This window comes from Dermacentor andersoni, chromosome 2, assembly GCF_023375885.2.
Source record: "Dermacentor andersoni chromosome 2, qqDerAnde1_hic_scaffold, whole genome shotgun sequence".
NCBI classification, from domain to species: domain Eukaryota; kingdom Metazoa; phylum Arthropoda; class Arachnida; order Ixodida; family Ixodidae; genus Dermacentor; species Dermacentor andersoni.
The window spans coordinates 61,488,089-61,506,607 of record NC_092815.1 but is presented as its reverse complement, the minus strand read 5'-3'; the positions used below and the strand labels follow the sequence as shown (position 1 = coordinate 61,506,607).

The 18,519-nt window shown below is 44.2% G+C and overlaps 1 protein-coding gene across 3 annotated transcripts in view; it reads right to left on the bottom strand.

Moving 5' to 3' along the window:
• Nucleotides 1-18,519, bottom strand: part of LOC126542588 (synaptogenesis protein syg-2-like) — a 269,117-nt gene that overhangs the window by 63,148 nt on the left and 187,450 nt on the right. For all 3 annotated transcript variants that reach the window (XM_055077079.2, XM_055077080.2, XM_050189725.3), the window contains exon 3: nt 347-457. In XM_055077079.2, the coding sequence (XP_054933054.1) occupies nt 347-457 (111 nt within the window). The remainder of the gene's footprint in view (nt 1-346; nt 458-18,519) is intronic.

Below are 18,519 nucleotides of genomic sequence, written 5' to 3'. Positions count from 1 at the left end.
AAAAACGCAAGCGTCACGTAGCTGAGCAGAACCAAGGCAATCACACTTTTGCTCTGAGCATAATAGTTGAGAAGTTGATCGAATCCATAAAAATGACTAATTATGCAATAAGATGAAATAAAGAAATTGTCAGACTTACTTCAAGCGACGGTAAACAACAGTACATTGGTTTCGTTTAGCCACGTGACACTTGCACATTTTTAAATATTAACACATGTTAAGTGGGACACAATATTTAATAGAGCAAGTTATATCGTGTGCAAAAGTATCCTGAAAGCAATATTAATGCAAACTGTTCAAAAGTTGAGCGAATAACAGGGTCGGTTAGTGTGGGAAAGAAACCCACCGTCGTAGACGTCACAGGTCAGAGTGAGGTCTTCGCCCTCGAGGTACGGCCTGGTGATGTTGTCAATCTTCGTGCCATTTTCGTCCATTATGACGGGCCGCTTGGGAGGTACTGTGAGCAAGGAAAAAAAAGGTAGATTGAACGATACTTTTGTAATTGCTGTAATTTCATTTTTACTTTATGAAAACGAAGAACACACCATGTATCATGAAAAGACCATACAGCCATCGCCCTCGTAGAACATACTTTTTATATTACAACAAAGCTCTTCCAGCGCTTGAGGTACAAAACAATTAGTTTTCTTTAGGCTCGAGAGACGATGGTTGACATATTTGAGAAAATGATTGACAAAAGACGACTGACATGGTATAATTTGACTTAACCTAAAACCGACTGATAACAGAATGACATGAAGTGGTGGAATCAAACTGCGTCTCAATCACGAAACGCGACAAAAGCATGGTTTCCCTCTTTAAATATAGTACTCGGTGCTGCAGTTTTCATGAACTTACATAAAAGAGCCATGATAACACCAGCAAAGAAATAGTACTTCGAAAAATATTGAAGGATTGTTTAAATGGTGTTGCTTTATGACCTCTGGTTTTCCTTTCTCCTAGCTGCAATTATTCGCAGATCGCTGCAGGTACTGCTTAAGTGTGCCGCAATGTTATCCATTACCCTTGCACCAGAAGAAGAGCATTCAAGCAGGATCAATGCTTATGAATTTGTACCTCTCTGTGAACTTTGCTGCGTGGCGAAATATCTTTGACACTGCTGTTGCTCTCATCTGATGTAAAACTGCGGCTTTTCCAAGGTGTTGCTAGCTTTAGGTTCCAAATTATTGACTTTTTGAATTTTTTCTCTATTTTGATCATATTACAATGTTGCAGCATGTCAGGGAATTGTAGGAAGACATCATTTCTGTAGGACTTCTTTCCATGGATTTAAGAATTCATACGTGTTGTTCAATCCACTTACAGTGCAAGAGGGAGGAAATTGCTTAACAGATCTTGCTCTCTTTCAATCAACCAATTCAAGTTGGCGGTTCAACTCCTCTAGTTAAACACCATTATTTATAGCTGCATTAAATTACCTCAACGGGAGCTTCTTAACCAAAGCCTTCTACCCAGGGAGCGCTGTGCGAATGGCAAAGACATGAACAGGCAAAAAGAAAGTGCGGCCAGTTTAAATAAGAGACGCGAAGGGGCGGACACGCCCAGCAGTGAAAACAAAGCGTGTGCTTCCATTTAAGACGCTGCTGCAGATTGCCTCAGGCAACGAATTTGCTTGTTTCTTCACGCCGAGGCTATCTCCCTCGAGGCTTGTTTAACGACCCCTCATTGCTGTTCGCCGGAGCAGAGGGTGCGTTCCAGGAGTGACTAGCGAAGGCGACGTCCTATTAGCACTGCATAAACACGAGCAGCGATTTATTGTTGGTCCTTATTTCCACATATTGAGAGAGGAATCTGTTTTGACGAAAGGGAAAGTGCGAGAAAGCAAGAAAAGAAGGGAAAAGAAATTGTGTTCATAAATCAACACTCCGGGAGCGGATGCGAGAAAGAGAGTTGTCACGGCTTTAATTTTGCCATTTTCCCGCTTAAATTGGAGCCTTGGGAACTAATACCACGCGTACTCTTGCCACGCACTATCGAGGAAGACACATCGATGTCGCTATTGGAGTTTCCTTTGGGAAACTTAGTCCATCACACGCATTATACAGCGTAGCACAAAAGGCACGTACGACCCTTTGGAAAGAGGACGACAGCCATGTGCCTTCTTTCCGCTGACTGGAAAGGAGACAGCGCATGTTTGTTACGTCTTTTGTCGCATAATCTGTACACTGCAATTGACCATTTTCCCGGAGCAATTTTCTCCAGAGGAAGGAGATGGTGCTTTTGGTCGCGCTCCGCACGTTGTCCCAGAGAAGTGAACCCCATAAATCTCGCGCGTGCGTTTGTTACCAGAAACATCAATAGAACAGTCAAGGTACTGGAACGCTGGTGTAAGTATTCAAAAAAATGTTTCAGAATAGAGAAGTCACAAAGACATACTGAATTTCATTGCGTCCTAAAAGTGAATTTTTTCAGCTCACCGAAAAGTTGCAGTAAATTTCAGGCTGCAATGAAATGAAATTATATCAGTAAAAGAAGTAGAATAATAATATACCATCATAGGATGGCATAATGATATAATCATGTCCTAATCTACTTCTTCGCGTGCTTTCCGATAGTCTCTTGTTATCGCCAAAATTGTTCGCTCCAAAGAAGTCAGTCATAGAAAATGAAGCGAATTATATTCATGATATGTTGACAAACATTACTAGAGCTAATGGGCGAGAATAACGAATCGACAGCGTGAAGCGAGCGCACACATATAGGACACCGAGAGCAAACTACCTTTTCTATATCTACCAACAGTCAGCTCATTCATAAAAAACAATTGCAAACTCATGTAAAATGTATCTATCAGAACACATAAGGCGGAAAATATTTTTACTTTAATCACTGCGAGATATGTGCCACAAGTTATTAAGTAGAACATACGTGGAATTTCCGTAAATATGTAATAAATGAAGGGAAAATCAGACATCCACCCAAACGTAGCAAATTGCTACAAAGGATATTCATACGGGTTCCTCGAAAGAAAAACCCTCGCAGTTGAAGAAAAATTTGTCCTGGTTCGCGACTCGAACCTGAGACCACTACTTTTCCAGGGTGGTCACTGTTGCATTTTTCTTCAACTGCGAGGCTCTCTCTTTCAAGGAACCCGTATGGTTTCCTTTGTAGCAATTTGCCACGTTTGGGTTGGTCTCATTCTCCCTTTATTAATTACTTCTCTCCCCCTTCAGGGTTTCCGCAGAACTATTAAGTGAAATATGTAATAGTTTCACCTAAACTAATAAGGAAGTAACCATACTTGTCGAACTTCGGGGACATAAGGGACAAAGTTTGCAGAATGGTGGTAAGTACTTGAATTTTGGTTCTGAATTAAGCACCTGTAATCTTTCGCTTCAGCATTGCTTCAATTTAGCAAGTCTTAGCAATTTCTGTAGAGCCACCAATGCTCTAAATTATAATTCTCAGGCTGCAGTCCCTTAATTTGGGTGTTTCTTTTACACGCAACAAATTTTATTCATATTGGTTGGACGTTTCATTAGAGAGCAGTTCTGCGTTTCTACTCCACTTGAACATCGTAATAGGAATTCGTCCTGAGCTAATGATTATGCTCACCCGACGACGGTAGGAAGCAGGGTTCAAGAATTGCCGCCAAGGAATGGCTGTAGAGCATGCCCAGCGTCTGATATCGCGAGCGTGGACATTATGCATTCATAGAGTAGCCAACTACTCATTTATTCTCCTTAATCGTCCTGACGATCACCTTTCATTTCTCTGTTTCGTGCCTGTTGTGTATAATCCTAATTGCTAATTGTCTGATAGCTATTGTAACAGTAATAAGTATCGCAGAATCCCTCGGAGCACCTCGGTGAGCGCTCAGCGCCTTTTTAACACCAAAAAAAAATTGGGCAGTTTCACCCAAACAGCGAAGCGTCGAAAGCTATGGCAAGGTTTAGCGTTGCGCCGAAGCTCCTCATACATGTTCTCAGGATACGCGGCGGCAATATCACGGCGCGCGGACGAACTTCTGCTCAGGAGAAACATCGCCTTGGCAGCTGTTGGGTTTTTCATAACGCTGGCGTGATGAGGACCGTCGTCAGTGGAGTTGTAGGCATCGTACCTCACTGGTGCACGAGGTGAGACAGAAGGAAAACCACCAGCCTTTGTAGCTGCAAATTTACGGTCCGTTCCCTTCATAACTCCACCTGACCGGCCTGCGGACGTTGCGGTGACCTCGAGACCCTTGAGCACCCTCTCTGTGCCTGCCCATGCAGCGCTGGCACAGGAACGCTCAAGGGTCATCACTGTCTACAGGCAACAGGGCCTACCTGCTGCAACATCCAGCGACGTCCTGTTCCTGTCGACCACCCCCCTCCTCCTCTCCGAGCTCTCTACAGCTTCTTGGTGTATGTGAAAGTGAACGGGATCACAGCCTACCGATAAGTGCCCGCACCCCGCGAGCAACTGTCTTTACCATGGGCCTCCTCCGTGAACGGACGAGACTCCTGCTGCTTATCCCTCTCTTCCTTCCTTTCGTCTTTATTTCCCACTTCTCTTTCCTCTGACGCTGCGCCGTGCTTGCTATTGGGCTGAAGAAATAAGCGTCATTTCCCACATTAACCACAAATACTACTTCCTTTCATACCACGGTATACACTACACGTGTGGTATGCACACGACTGAGGGTGCGTCCACTTATCTTCATCCTTTCTGCACGCAAATGCACTGCGCGTTTCTCATGTCTCCGGAGACTTTTCAACGTTCCGTGCGTGCGGTGCTTTTGCATGGTCGATACCCGGACCGCCGGGTGACAGCACTGCGAACACACCTTGAGTCTACATATAAGTACTCTCTCAATAAAAGAGGCTCCCGCTGGGATCGCTCCTTTCTCCTGCGGCTGCGCGTCGGCTGCTACAGCACGGCCGCCCGATTGCACAGACTGCACGGAACAGGCAGCCCCGCGTGTACGGAATGCGGCGAGGATGAGACACTGGAACACTTTCTCCTGCGTTGCCCATCCTTCGACGTTGAGCGCACCGCGCTCTGTGCTTCATATCGCCGAGTCGGACTACCGTGCAGCACGGAAGGTGATCTCCTATTTCCCGCAGCCCCCGCCTCCATCGCCAAGAGAGCGCTTGCTGCCATCCTTGGCTTTTGTGACAAGACTCAGCTGAGAGCGCGGCTGTAAGCCCCGCTTTGCTTTTTCTTTAACCTTCTTGTTTTTTTTTTTGTTTTTTCCGCTCTATTTCATTCTCTCTCTAATCTTTTTCGCCCCACTCCCCTTACCCCGTGCAGTGCTGTTGATGTGCGCTCCCTTGAGAGACAGTTACGGCACTGCACTTTTCTCTTCCTTTCATCTTAAAATCACTACTACTACTCAATAAAAGAGGAATCGCTTCTTGGCGCTCTTCACATGGAGGAAGCACCACGCCATCTGGCATCGCAACAGAGTGTTTGTATGCTGCATATAAGTTTCCGTCAAGCAGTAGAGACTGTGATACAACGCGAGCAATGCAGAAATTAATTTCTCAAGTGAACTGCTTCCTGTGCCCGGACCATATTACATTTCTTCTTTGGTCGTCGTAGCTTTGCCGGTCTTGAAAGCCACCGTTCATTAGAAGGTGTCCTCTACTCATATACTGAAGGCTGACTATTCTACAATTATGTAGGCTATATGGATGCATACCTGCCAAATTTCCACAATTTCTCGTAAAGCTTACGAATGTGGGCTGCTACTGTGATTTTACGAACGTTGCATAAAGTTTTGCGAAAAGCTCTGGCATAAGTTTCGCTGGTCGGGTGAAGCTCCGAAGAAATTCTTGTAAATGTTATGCTGGTAAAGGCACACAAGAGATATATACTTCCAGCAAGTTTATTGAGACGTGTTCCCACAGGAGGCTAAATCGGCAACAGCAAAGTCGCTGCAGAAGTCACTGTTAATCTCAAAACAATGTGCTGCTTGTCAGCCTCTCCTCTCGCAAGTTTCTTGCGGCTTCTGTGCTGTGTTTGAAAGTAAATCATGGTTAATAATGTCATTATACACAACACCTGCCTACTGCGTGTAAACATAAAAAAAAGAAATGAAACAGAAATCTAAATATTGCAGACACAGCCCCCCGTCCCATTTCGAGGGCTGGGAGGGTAGGAGTAGGCGAATTGTGTCGGCTGATTTTTTAAAGAATTTTAAGGTTTACAGGTTGGGAGGTGGGTGGATGTCGGAGGTTTGCACGTTCGTGTTTACAGAGAGCTGCGTGAGAGGTTAGTTCGAAGGTCTTATTTCAGGTCTATGCTTCAATGTGGCTACACCACTACATTTTATGCTTATTTCATAATGGTCCGTCCAACCCTAACCCTCAGTCACGAAATCAAGGAATGAAACAAAAACTGAATATCACGTTACCTGAGTGCTCAGGTCTTTAATTATTTACTTTAAAAAAGTTTCATGCGAAATATATTGTGATGTGAAAATAAAGTACTCTCTTGAATGTGATTTCCTCTCTTGGAAAAATATCATCTCAGAACTTTTAATGCACGCGCCTTTCTTTTATGTTTTGTTTAAAGCCTGCCAAAGCAGGATCATTTTTACCGTTAGTCAACTTAGTAAAACAAATACTTATGATGTAATACGTTAAATGCATAAACGACAGACATCTAACAAAGGATACTCTTGTGATCTGCATCAAAGTGGTCATTTTCAAGCCTTAGAAATTATGAAATATTATAAGGCTGCTTGGAAAGTCAATGTCCTTGAACCAGTGAAGCTGGTCGAATTACTATTGTTATGCGCACTAGCTCGCAATACCAGCGCTACTGTAGTTCTTTCTTTTTTTGCACGCCTTGTATATACGTGTGCAAATCTGTATACCTGAGCGAGAAAAATATCCCCAGTAATGTCCGCAATTGGCCGAGCGGAACTGAAATTTCTTCCGCGCGTGTCTCAGGTAACGGAGATTAATCATTGCTGAAACGTGCCGCGACGATTCGAACACTGAAAACAGGTTTGTCAAAGTCGCTAGCTTTTTCCTTTGCTTCTTAAAGGAAAAAAAAGAAACCATCCTGTGAGAGGCTCGGCGAGGACGAAAAACGTCCTGCTCTCGGAAAAGCTCCAATCAGTTTCCCTTTTATTCCGAAACCTAAATAAAATGAATGCACAAAAGTACATATATATGTTGAGATAAAGAGCGCGTTAGCCTCACGCGGAAACCACGCCTTTGCCTAATTGGGCGCTTGCTACGAGCTCTCGAAGGCACTTTCCGTTGCAATGCGCCCCCTCAGCCGCCGAGAGCCATCTGAGAGCAGAGGAGATGCGTAAGTGCATAGAGTGAGAGACCAGCGCTTTTCACCCAGCCAAGGGTAGGCACCAAACATGTTTTCGAGTTGGTTCTCTGCGCGTTTTTTTTCACTGAAGTAAAAAATATACAAGCCACAACAACAGGCGCAAATGCTGCGCCATTTGAAACTCCGAAAATCGCAAAACATGTGTCCATCCTTGACCATGGAGAACTCCACCACCGGCCCGCGGTGGTGGAGAACAGAGATCAACCGACCACATACAACGAAATTACGCAGCACTTTTATCTCTGTAGGAGAGACTTTCCCCTTCCCCAGAAGAAGTTAAATAGAGGGCAGGCATTGACCGTCAGATTATTGCAAACAGGCTCGTATCTGAGCCCGGCTTTATTCCACAAGCTTTATCCTGACGCTTATGCCGCTAGTTCTTGCAGGCAGTGTAATGACTTCGCTAGCCTAGACCATGTGCTCTGGCGTTGCCCCTCGTTACGAGGCGCAGAACAAATCAATGAGGACAAGTGGCTCTCCGCTGTCAAGAGCCCCGATGCCGGGGTGCAACTATGGGATGTCCAGAGGGCCCACGATGCGGCGGTCGGGCATGGCCTGACTGTCCCAACGTGGGAGTGGCCCGCAGCGCGCTGAGTCGCGTACCTCAGGACCTTCAGTAAAGTTTTCCACTATCAGAACTGAAAGCTTTAGGTCAGTACACCCACAGGACATCCATGCTAAATGCCTTACTCGCGTTATTAAGGTTCTTGCGGTCTGTGGGGCTTCACGATAGACTGCAAGAACGCCACCCCTTACCGCTCTGTAGCGTGCGCGGTTTGGTCGTCTTCGTCTCTATTTCTTTCTGTCTCCCCCTTGAGCTCTCTTTCTCTTTTTATCCCCCTTCACCCTTCCCCCCGTGCAGGGTAGCCAACCGGAACTGCCTCTGGTTAACCTCCCTGCCTTTCTATGCATCCTTTTCTCTCTCTCTTTCTCTCTCAAAGGCGGCTCATACCCACTGTGGTTGAGAGAGAGAGAAAAAAGCAAAGATAGGAAAGGCAGGGAGGTCAACCAGGAGAGCATCCGGTTTGCTACCCTACACTGGGGGTGGGGGAAAGGGGAATAGAAAGAGGAAAAGGGTAGAAAGTGAGCACTGAGTGCGTGTGGGCGGGACACTATGCACAGAGACACTATAAGCGGTCTCGTAAGCCGATGCACTTCAAGTATTGCACTAATGCACGATTCGCTTTTCGTGCCAGTGACGGGTGTGGCCACGGTCCGAGTATCTTTGACTCGTTGAACGGTCTTAAGTCCAGTCGATGTAAAGTTTCCCACAGAGAGAGGCGTTGTACATCGCAGCGGGGGCAAGTACACAATAAGTGCTCGCACCCACAGGAATCGCACATCGGGCTCTCGGCCATTCCCAAACGACAAGAGTATGAGTTCTTGAACGCTACTCTCAGCCACAAGCGGTACAGCAAGGTTGCTGTACAGAATGGAGTGAGCTAACAAAAAAATAAAAGCCCGCAATTTGCACTGGCTGCACGAGGCCCCTCCTCTGCATCACTAAGCACGTTTTCACGGACGATGACAATCTGCCACTTTGCTTTGGATGAGTGTCGTTTGCCGGTTATACAGCATGCTCCTTCATTTAAAAAAAATTGAGAAATCCAACCGGAGTTTTCACCCTCTCACTCTCCCGTAGAACCCTGCCACTGCGCTATATCACAATCTTCACTTTTTCACCATCTGCAGTTTTTGTCTTTCTTGTCCTCACTCGTCGTGCCGGTAATTAGAAAAGTCTGCCCGAACATAGTCCTCGCAAAACTCGTCGATGAGATTCGTGCCGCGACTGTCGCCTTCCGGTGAAAGACGGGTGCTCAGTAGGCTTGCTTGATCAAGAGAGTGTGCATCCATTGAATGAAATGAGCGCTTTTCCTGCTTATGAAAATATTGTATATAGCTGAAGCCCTTTTACAATCCATAAACCCACGCTAAAAAAAAAAAGAAAGGACGCCAGCGTCATACACAGCGGCACCCTGAGTGAGTCACTGCTGCAGGGCGCATGGAAGTGAGGATTGAAAGCACCACCGCTGTCCCAACAACAGGCGTCAACGGTGTGCCTGCCCACATCGTTTGGCTAGCACTGCTAAATCAGGTTACAGTTCTCTTTGTTTACTTATCGCGTGGTTCATTCGCACCCAACCGCGGGAGTACCCCTAAAGAAGCAAATGCCGAGTGTCGCGAATTCGCGACATAAAAACAATCCAGCTCTTCCAAGGCCAAATTCACATTCTTGAGGGTTTATAGCGGTAAGCTTAAACTTTCAAGTGCATGAGAACAAAAATCAATATTATTTTACAACCAGCCTCATTCTACATATCCGTCTAACACACACACACACACACACACACACACACACACACACACACACACACACACACACACACACACACACACACACACACGCAAAACATCTAATTGTGCGTGCTCGACTACAGTACAGTTGTCTAAATGTGCGTTTGCTTCTCATCCAGATTATTGCCCGGAAGTCGCAACAAGAAATGTTTGACGAAGAAGACCAAACAAGGACCATACTTAGACCGTGATAATCGTACGCTAATGCACTGTGGATGGTTATCTTGTATGTCGTTAAGCGGCGACACAGGGCAGTAAAGGACCAACATAATTCTGTGATCCGTGTAATAGGAATAGAAGACGGGTGGTAAGCCAGTCTCGGAGAAACATTGCATCGTCTGGGTCTCCTCCCTCCCTCATCACATGGACCCTGCTCACACATTTTGGGCTTCCTTTTTAACAGTGGAAAAGGACCGTAGCTTTGTTTTCAATTAGGTTGTTCCGACTCGTTGTACTATCGTTCTGAAAAATCGCATTCGTCCTGTCTACGTAACAAATAATGGAGTGCGTAGCGCACAGAAAACCGAAAGCTTACTTCTGACCTGTAACAAGTCCCAGTCCTCCTTAAACAGGCAAACAATGAAATAGAGATTGTACATGGCATAGTACTAATGAAGCCCCACATTGTCTAATGATGAAGAATGTCACTACTTTCAAAGGGGCCGCTGCGTTACATTCACTTAGACGCGCAAACTTCCACTCCGGAAGGGCCACGTCGCGTTCATCCTTTTAAACCGCTGCTACTTAGACGTTCGCGTGTACCCGCTCTTGTTCGTGAGGCCCGTCCTCTTTCCCTCTGTTTCGCTTGTTTTCTCTCCAGCTCGACGCTCGTTGTGTCAATCCTACTTTGGAACTTCGTTTTTTTTTTTTTTTTGTCTTTCAGGAGACATATACAGGTTCTTTCTTTTTACTCCCTTCTCAGTGTCACAAACTTGCGGATTTCAATCAATCCAGTGAGGTCTGGCAGCCTGCAAGGCGTAAGCAGAGCTTGGTCCTGCCGAGAGGTGGGCTAAGCAGCAACATAGGGTATAGTAACATGACGAAAACATAAGACGAAACAAAGGGTAAGTAGTGTTCTGTAAGCTGCAAATCAAAATGCGCAAGCCTAATTTTGTAAGGAACGCCTGCCTCAAGAAATCTTGCGCGACTAATCTTTTATTGTTAGCATTGCATATTCTGTTCTATTTACCTACGCCGGACTATTTAAGTTTCCAGTGTATAGAACGTTTTTAGTTGGTATGTTCCTGAGTTTAACTCGTCAGTTCTTTTCTTTTTCAATATACAGCTTTACGAAAGAAAATAAACAGAAAGAAAACGGAAAGAGAAAGAGCGCAAATACTATATTAGGACAAGAAATCGGCTACAAGTAGTCGGTCCGAGTGCGTAGGAACTTTCTCTTAGCATACTCAAATAACTAGTTAAATCACCTGTTTTACTAACGCGCCCCAAACTATGACACACGCTCGAGACGAAATTAGAGGAACAGCCCCTCTAGTACAGCTTTATATTATCTTACGGGCAAGGGATATGCATATCCAGAACTCCTGATATTAGGAGTGCGCAGTTTCTGTAGCCCGTGCCGTAGGTGAATGCGTCTAGACAGGCCGCAAAGCCTACCGAATGTTCGCCAAGATGAGATGGTAATGAGATTTTCCGTTCTGGAGTGACCTCTGAGTTACATGGCATTAGCGAGACTGCTATGTGGGGTCCTGTCATGCAATGAACACGCAGGGTTCTATGCTCTTTAGTGCACAGGCGCCAGAGCCATCTGTACAACCAACGCGTCTTGTCCCGACGAGACGTATGGGCGTAAATAAATGAAATTAGGCACTAATAAATTGTCCGGCTCGGACGAACTCCCATCTCAATTGCCGCCAATGGGCACACGTTCAACTTACATGAGGCCTCATGCACAATGCTATGGCTGGGCAGAACGATTGCATTTTCGGGCTTTTGGTAAGTGGCGGATGGATGCCCTCGTATAGGGTACAGTACAATGTGCTGCGTCGCACCATTTTTGGCAATGCATATAATGTGCCGCTGGTACCCCAACTACCTTAGAGATACGTCAAAGAAAGCATCATGTTCCTCGATAAATCGCTGAAGCGGTGAAGATGTTTATTTTAACACCCACTTTATCCGACTTGACTAATTAGAATTTTTCTTTGATAGAGATAAGATCTTGATACTTCAAGCAAGGCACCTACATAAGGAGAGAGAGAGAAAATGATAAATGAAAGGTAGGGAGGTTAACCAGGACTGAGCCTGGTTGGCTACCCTACACTGGGGAAAGGGAAAGGGGGACAGAAAGATTAAAAGAAGAGAAAGTCCACTGGAGATATCAGTCGGTCACTCAGTCCGGATCACAGACGCTGACTCAATCCGGTCGCTTTCAAATATCGCAGCAGCGCTTTTGTGGCCTTTTGTAGCTGCGATATGCGAGGCCATGGTCCCAAGATCTTGTTCAAGGTGAACGGCCTTCCATCTAGTTGATTGAGAGCTGTGCAGAGGTCTTGCCTTTCATTTTCAAAAGATGGGCAGTAGCACAGTATGTGTTCTATGGTTTCCTCGACACCGCAGGCATTGCACTCGGCGCTATCAGCCATTCCAATCAGAAATGCATAAGCATTGGTGAATGCGACGCCCAAACGTAAGCGGCACAGCACTGTTTCCTCATTTCGCGGAAGACCTGGTAACAGCCGCAGTTGCATAGAGGAATCGAGGGAATGCAAGCGATGTTGAGTGAATTCAGGTGTGTGCCACTTCTCCAATGTCAAAGAGTGCGCTAGCTTGCCTAAGTGTTGGGCTGCGTCAGTCCGCGATAAAGGTATTGAAACAAGGGTTGCTCCTTCGTGTGTTTTTCTAGCAGCTTCGTCAGTAAGGTCGTTGCCGGAGATACCGCAATGACCAGGCAGCCACTGAAACACGACGTCGTGTCCTTTGGCGATCATGTGATGGTGCATTTCTCGTATCTCTGACACGAGTTGTTCACATGACCCGCGACGAAGAGATGCCAGAAGACATTGGGTTAAGAGGGGAGTTCCTTTCAGCACAATATCTTCTTTTTATTTCCATAAGGCAGATTGATCAACTTCCAAAAACAGCACAGTAAGGCAAACAAGCCTTTTTCTCAGAATAGACTAAGCTATTGAAACACGGTTACAATAGCCGTTAATGCAGTAAAAAAAAAAAAACCTTGATCCTACTCATGGGGTGGAAAATCGACCAAAGGGTGTCGGAGATTTTTTAAAAATATAACGTGCTATATTGCATCATTTCTGTTCTTTTTTTTTTTTTTTTGTCGACCACCGCTTGGTTTGACGTGCCACGTCCTACTCAGAGATGTCCCTTTCAATATGAAATCCTGGCGGCGCCGGTTGGCTAATTCTATTCAGAGGCAGGGAGATACGATCTCTCCGATGCTATTCACAGTGTGTTTACAGGAGGTATTCAGAGACCTGGATTGGGAAGAATTGGGGATAAGAGTTAATGGAGAATACCTTAGTAACTTGCGATTCGCTGATGGCATTGCCTTGCTTAGTAACTCAGGGGACCAACTGCAATGCATGCTCACTGACCTGGAGAGGCAAAGCCGAAGGGTGGGTCTAAAAATTAATCTGCAGAAAATTAAAGTAATGTTTAACAGACTCGGAAGAGAACAGCAGTTTACAATAGGTAGTGATGCACTGGAAGTGGTAAGGGAATACGTCTGCTTGGGACAGGTAGTGACTGCGGATCCGGATCATGAGACTGAAATAATCAGAAGAATAAGAATGGGCTGGGGTGCGTTTGGCAGGCATTCTCAGGTCATGAACAGCAGGTTGCCATTATCCCTCAAGAGAAAAGTTTATAACAGCTGTGTCTTACCAGTACTCACGTACGGGGCAGAAACCTGGAGGCTTACGAAAAGGGTTCTACTTAAATTGAGGACAACGCAACGAGCTATGGAAAGAAGAATGATAGGTGTAACGTTTAAGGGATAAGAAAAGAGCAGGTTGGGTGAGGGAAGAAACGCGAGTTAATGATATCTTAGTTGAAATCAAGAAAAAGAAATGGGCATGGGCAGGACACGTAATGAGGAGGGAAGATAACCGATGGTCATTAAGAGTTACGGAATGGATTCCAAGGGAAGGAAAGCGTAGCAGAGGGCGGCAGAAAGTTAGGTGGGCGGATGAGATTAAGAAGTTTGTAAGGACAACATGGCCACAATTAGTACATGACCGAGGTAGTTGGAGAAGTATGGGAGAGGCCTGTGCTCTGCAGTGGGCATAACCAGGCTGATGATGATGATGTTGATTCAGAGAATAACGAGCGAGACTGCAAGGCTGGTAGCATAAGCTTAGTTGGTGCGGTCGCATCATTTTGACGGCGTCCACCAAATTCTATATCATGCCTGTCACGTCTCGATCGCAGATAGTGCGAGAAGCGACAGGAATACGCGTAGATGAGAAAGCCGATTGAACGCGAAAGAAAGGGAGGGCTGCGTTTGCCAAACGTTGGCAATGGCGACTATGTTTCGTCACCTCTGACCACTTCTGCCTTGTTCTTTACCAACCGGGACCTGAATAATGTTCCTGCAAGCTATGCTGACACTTCAAGCTTCTTCGGTTCATTCTACTCATCATGCAAATTTAGTATCACTTCTTGGTGAGGTTTAGCTCCAGGTTTCATGTGTGTTTGCATTGCATTTCTTGCCGTTATGGCGCACTAAAAGGTGTATTATTTTACTGCGTGTCTCTTTACGCATATTGGAGCTACATTTCACCCTCCGTGATTGTGTAGTTTTTGTGGGGTTTGTTTCTGCTGTCTATATGTATTAGTTCCATTATGTGTGCAGAACTTTATCTCCAAAGCGAAAATAAATGTACCCTTATTCGTTGTACAAAACTTCAACCCAGCGATAAGCTTTGGTAGATCTAGCGGACATTTTTTTAAGTGCACTATGGCGCAGGCCTTCGTAAAGCACGGAATTCTCCAGCCATCAGTCATTGAAGTTCACTAGCGTAGGTAGTATGACCTCTTAAAATACGATTTCTTTCAGGTGCACGCGTATAACTGAACGTTTAAATTTTTTCGATGGGAAGAAACGGGCTAGGTGAGTTAATATTAGGCCATCGTACTTCGGTTTTCTTAATAAATTTTTTATCCAAACGTATCAAAATTCGCTATGCAGTGCATTGTCGTGGTAATCTGCTTACACTATATTAGCCTCGAAGGTACTTCTCGCTAGATCATTGTCAGATGAATATGAGTTTTTTCTGTCTACAGTTCCCGCGTGATGTGTGACGGAAAAAGAGAAAGTAAGTACAAATGAAGTTATCATTGGAAGTCTCAGCTACAAATCTAGAAGCAACTTGGCTCACGTGTACACTAGCGGTAAAGGTATTTAAATTATCTGCGTTTTGCAGACACTGTTGCTCCTTTTACGAAATATATAAATTTTTAAACTAATCCTTTTTCTAGGAAAGTCCCTTCGCAGTTGTTGATTGAAGTTTAATATTCTCTCGTTCAGTTATTTAAAAAAACACTCTGGAGTTTTACGTGCTGAAACCATGATACAAAATGAGGCCGGCCGTAGTGGAGAACTCCGGAATAAGTTCCACCAACATGTATTCCTTAAGGTGCACCCAATGCACGGTACACGGGCGCTTTCACATTTCAACTCCATCCAAATGTCGCCGCCGACGCCGAGATGTCATCCGGCTCCCTCCGGCTTGAGAGCGCGATGCAAAAGCCGTTACGCCATCAGTGCAGTTTCTTTGATTCAGTTACAATTTTCCGGAAGAAGATTATGTGAACAAGACCTTTAATTCCCATCTTGCGTGATAGCACAATGCCGTTGTTTGGCATGCAATATTTTATCAGAAAGAAATATACATACATGCATACATACACACATACATACATACATACATACATACATACATACATACATACATACATACATACATACATACATACATCCATACATACATACATACATACATACATACATACATACATACATACATACATACATACATACAGTTGACGAATAAGTAACTGCAACCGTGTAAATTAAAGAAATCCATTTTGAGAAAAAACGCCTATATTTTCGACATTTCGTCCTGAAATCGGCTTTTATTAAGAATAGTCGTACAGGACGTAACGAAAGGCATTTCATACGCTTAGGGAAGAGTTCTTGCACGGCACTGCGCAATTAGTTTGTAACAAGAAAGTATAGGAAGACAACGTGCAACAACGACTGGCAAAATAAATAAATACCTAACAATAGATAAATGAATAACATAATAAAATTCAATAAATGAATAAATAAGTGAGAAATAGCAGTGGCGCGCCTGGTACAGGTGAAGGAAATAAAAGAAAAGACGTCTGTCAGCCATATATGCGCGTCAAAAAAACAGATTTGGAACATTGCAGTTGCGTATAGATGCGATTTAGGTCCGGAGTAACAGCGATTGAAAAGCGAGTTTACTTGTGGAACGGTGATTCTGTGCTGGCCGCATGACGCCCCGGACCAGCACGATTTTTTTCCAACTACACATGTTTCAGGGAAACCCGATGTGAATTTCACTTGTAGCTTCGTGCTGTGGAAGGGTGGACAGAATGTTTCCTTTCATGAACTTTCCTGATTTGCCTGACGTTGCATGCGTCTGCAGCGGGCGTGCTCGGTTTCAGGAAGAGCAATTAGGAAATAATCCGGTTTATTGATTTAACGGCCGGTGAGAAAGAGAGAGAAACAAGCTTTAACGAGCTAGTGGAGATGTTAGCCTGGCGTCTCGCCTGACATGCTACTCCAGATGCTGGGTGATGATTGTGATCTATACAGTGATGAACAATTACTAGCACATACAGGCCGGCGATCTAAAGATAAATGAAAGGAAAGAGTTTCTAGAGGAAAGTGAACAGCGCACAAAATTAGAGAGAGCACGCATGGCTACCTCAGTTTATTTCATAAGTCCGCTGACTACGGTAAAAAAAAATATACAACACTAGTTCGCGCAACTAGGAACGTGCTATGTACGCATAGACACCGCAGCTTTAGCTAAAGCCGTGCTTAAGCTTGGCACATTCATCTTACTTGACAAAATAGTGGTTTCGTGAAAGCAAACTAGAAGCTTCGCTAAAAGAGACGTGCTAAAAACAAAGATTTTTGCATATCACATTTATATCTTTACATTTCGACCTTACAAAATAGGCTCACTCGAAAAGGACCAAAATTTGAGACGCCTCAGTAAAACGAACGAAAACTTGATTATAAAAGAAATATGATAAAGGTAAGGTGGCTTTTGTAAATGGCTAAAAATAAATGTTCAAGCCAAAAACTGAAGCGATCAATCATCGAATTTTTAGATTATTACGAAATCCAAGTCACCCTTTCTTGGGAATGTTATCAATGCAGATAGGGTGATTGGAACCGTCATAATACTGCATATTAACACAAATACTGCTAAGAAAAAGTTTTCTTAAATTGAAGACTGCTAAAGAGACGCTTCAAATATCATTTTGTCAAATATATATTATTTGGATTAAATGACGATAGCATGTTGAATATAAAATATGAGCTTGTTTCCTTTCTCGTTTTTTTTTCGGAGGTCAGCTTAACGTCCTCAGTAACTATAACTTCCTGTTTCTATAAGTAATTTATACGTCTATTATTTGTTACCTTACATCTGTATGTTCTATTATATGCTCCCGCTGCCTTAAAGTTCTTGCTCACTGCTAAATTGACAAAATATCACGTTCAGAGAGCTTCTAAACCACGAACGTTTGCACGAAACAAACTATAACGTTAGAGTTCCGAAGCTGGAGGAACTTTATAGTGTTATAGTTTCAGCCGATAACTTGAAAACTAATTTGGAAAAGCTGTTGTGGAAGTTGTTTATTCTTGCTCTCTGACTCTTTGCTTCTGTCGTTATCGCGAGCGCATTGAACCATGCAGAGGTGGTCCCTCCACGGCACGCGCACACTTGCAATGACAGGGCAGTGAAGCGTTACAGTGCTTCTTTCTTTTTCACTTGCCGTCTAGGTTGACAATGGCCTGTCCTCTCTGTTCAAGCTGACTGACAGACCAACCGCGGCTTTCACGTTAAGTGACACGACACGCGGCCTAAAGACAAAGTTCCGACAGCGCTAGTGGACACGGACTGAGCGAAATGAGAGGACACAACATGGTACTGGTTATCAACTGAAGTTAATTTCAAGACAACATCCACTATATAAAGCATGACAATCACAAGATTTTACCCAGCCCCTCAGCATAATAAAAAATTATGAAAAATAACTAACGAAAGAAGAACTTCATGTTAAAAACCCGCAACCTATGATCGTATCACGCACTTCTAAAGAAAATAAAAGGCCAAAAATTCGGAAAACCATACAATTAATAAAAATAACCAATATTCATTTTTTACATTGTTGTCCAGTGGGTACTTCGGACGTCTTGTGTGATGGACCGCGTAACGAGGCGTTGCCCCAGTGCGCGCGTTACCGAGAGCAAGAGCAGAAGCTGCAGACAGTGCAGTCTCTAGTTTGACATCCACAGTTCTTGAAAACTGAATTCTTGTGTCATAAATGGAAAGGACAGAAAGGAACAGAGACAGTCCAGACGGTCTGCAGTGTTCCATTAGGTTCTGTCTATTTTACGCAGCACAAACTCCATTTTAAAGAATAACTGGCCAACAATACCGTGATCAAATTAGTTTGTAACAACCACAGATGAAATAAGTCACAGTTTCGTAAGCGTAGCTGTAAGAACAGGCTCAGCCACCGATATAGAAGTTACAGAAAATGTACTACATTATGTCGAGATGGACTGCTTCGATTACACGAATAACCCAACCTCAGGCATTGGTGATAAATGAC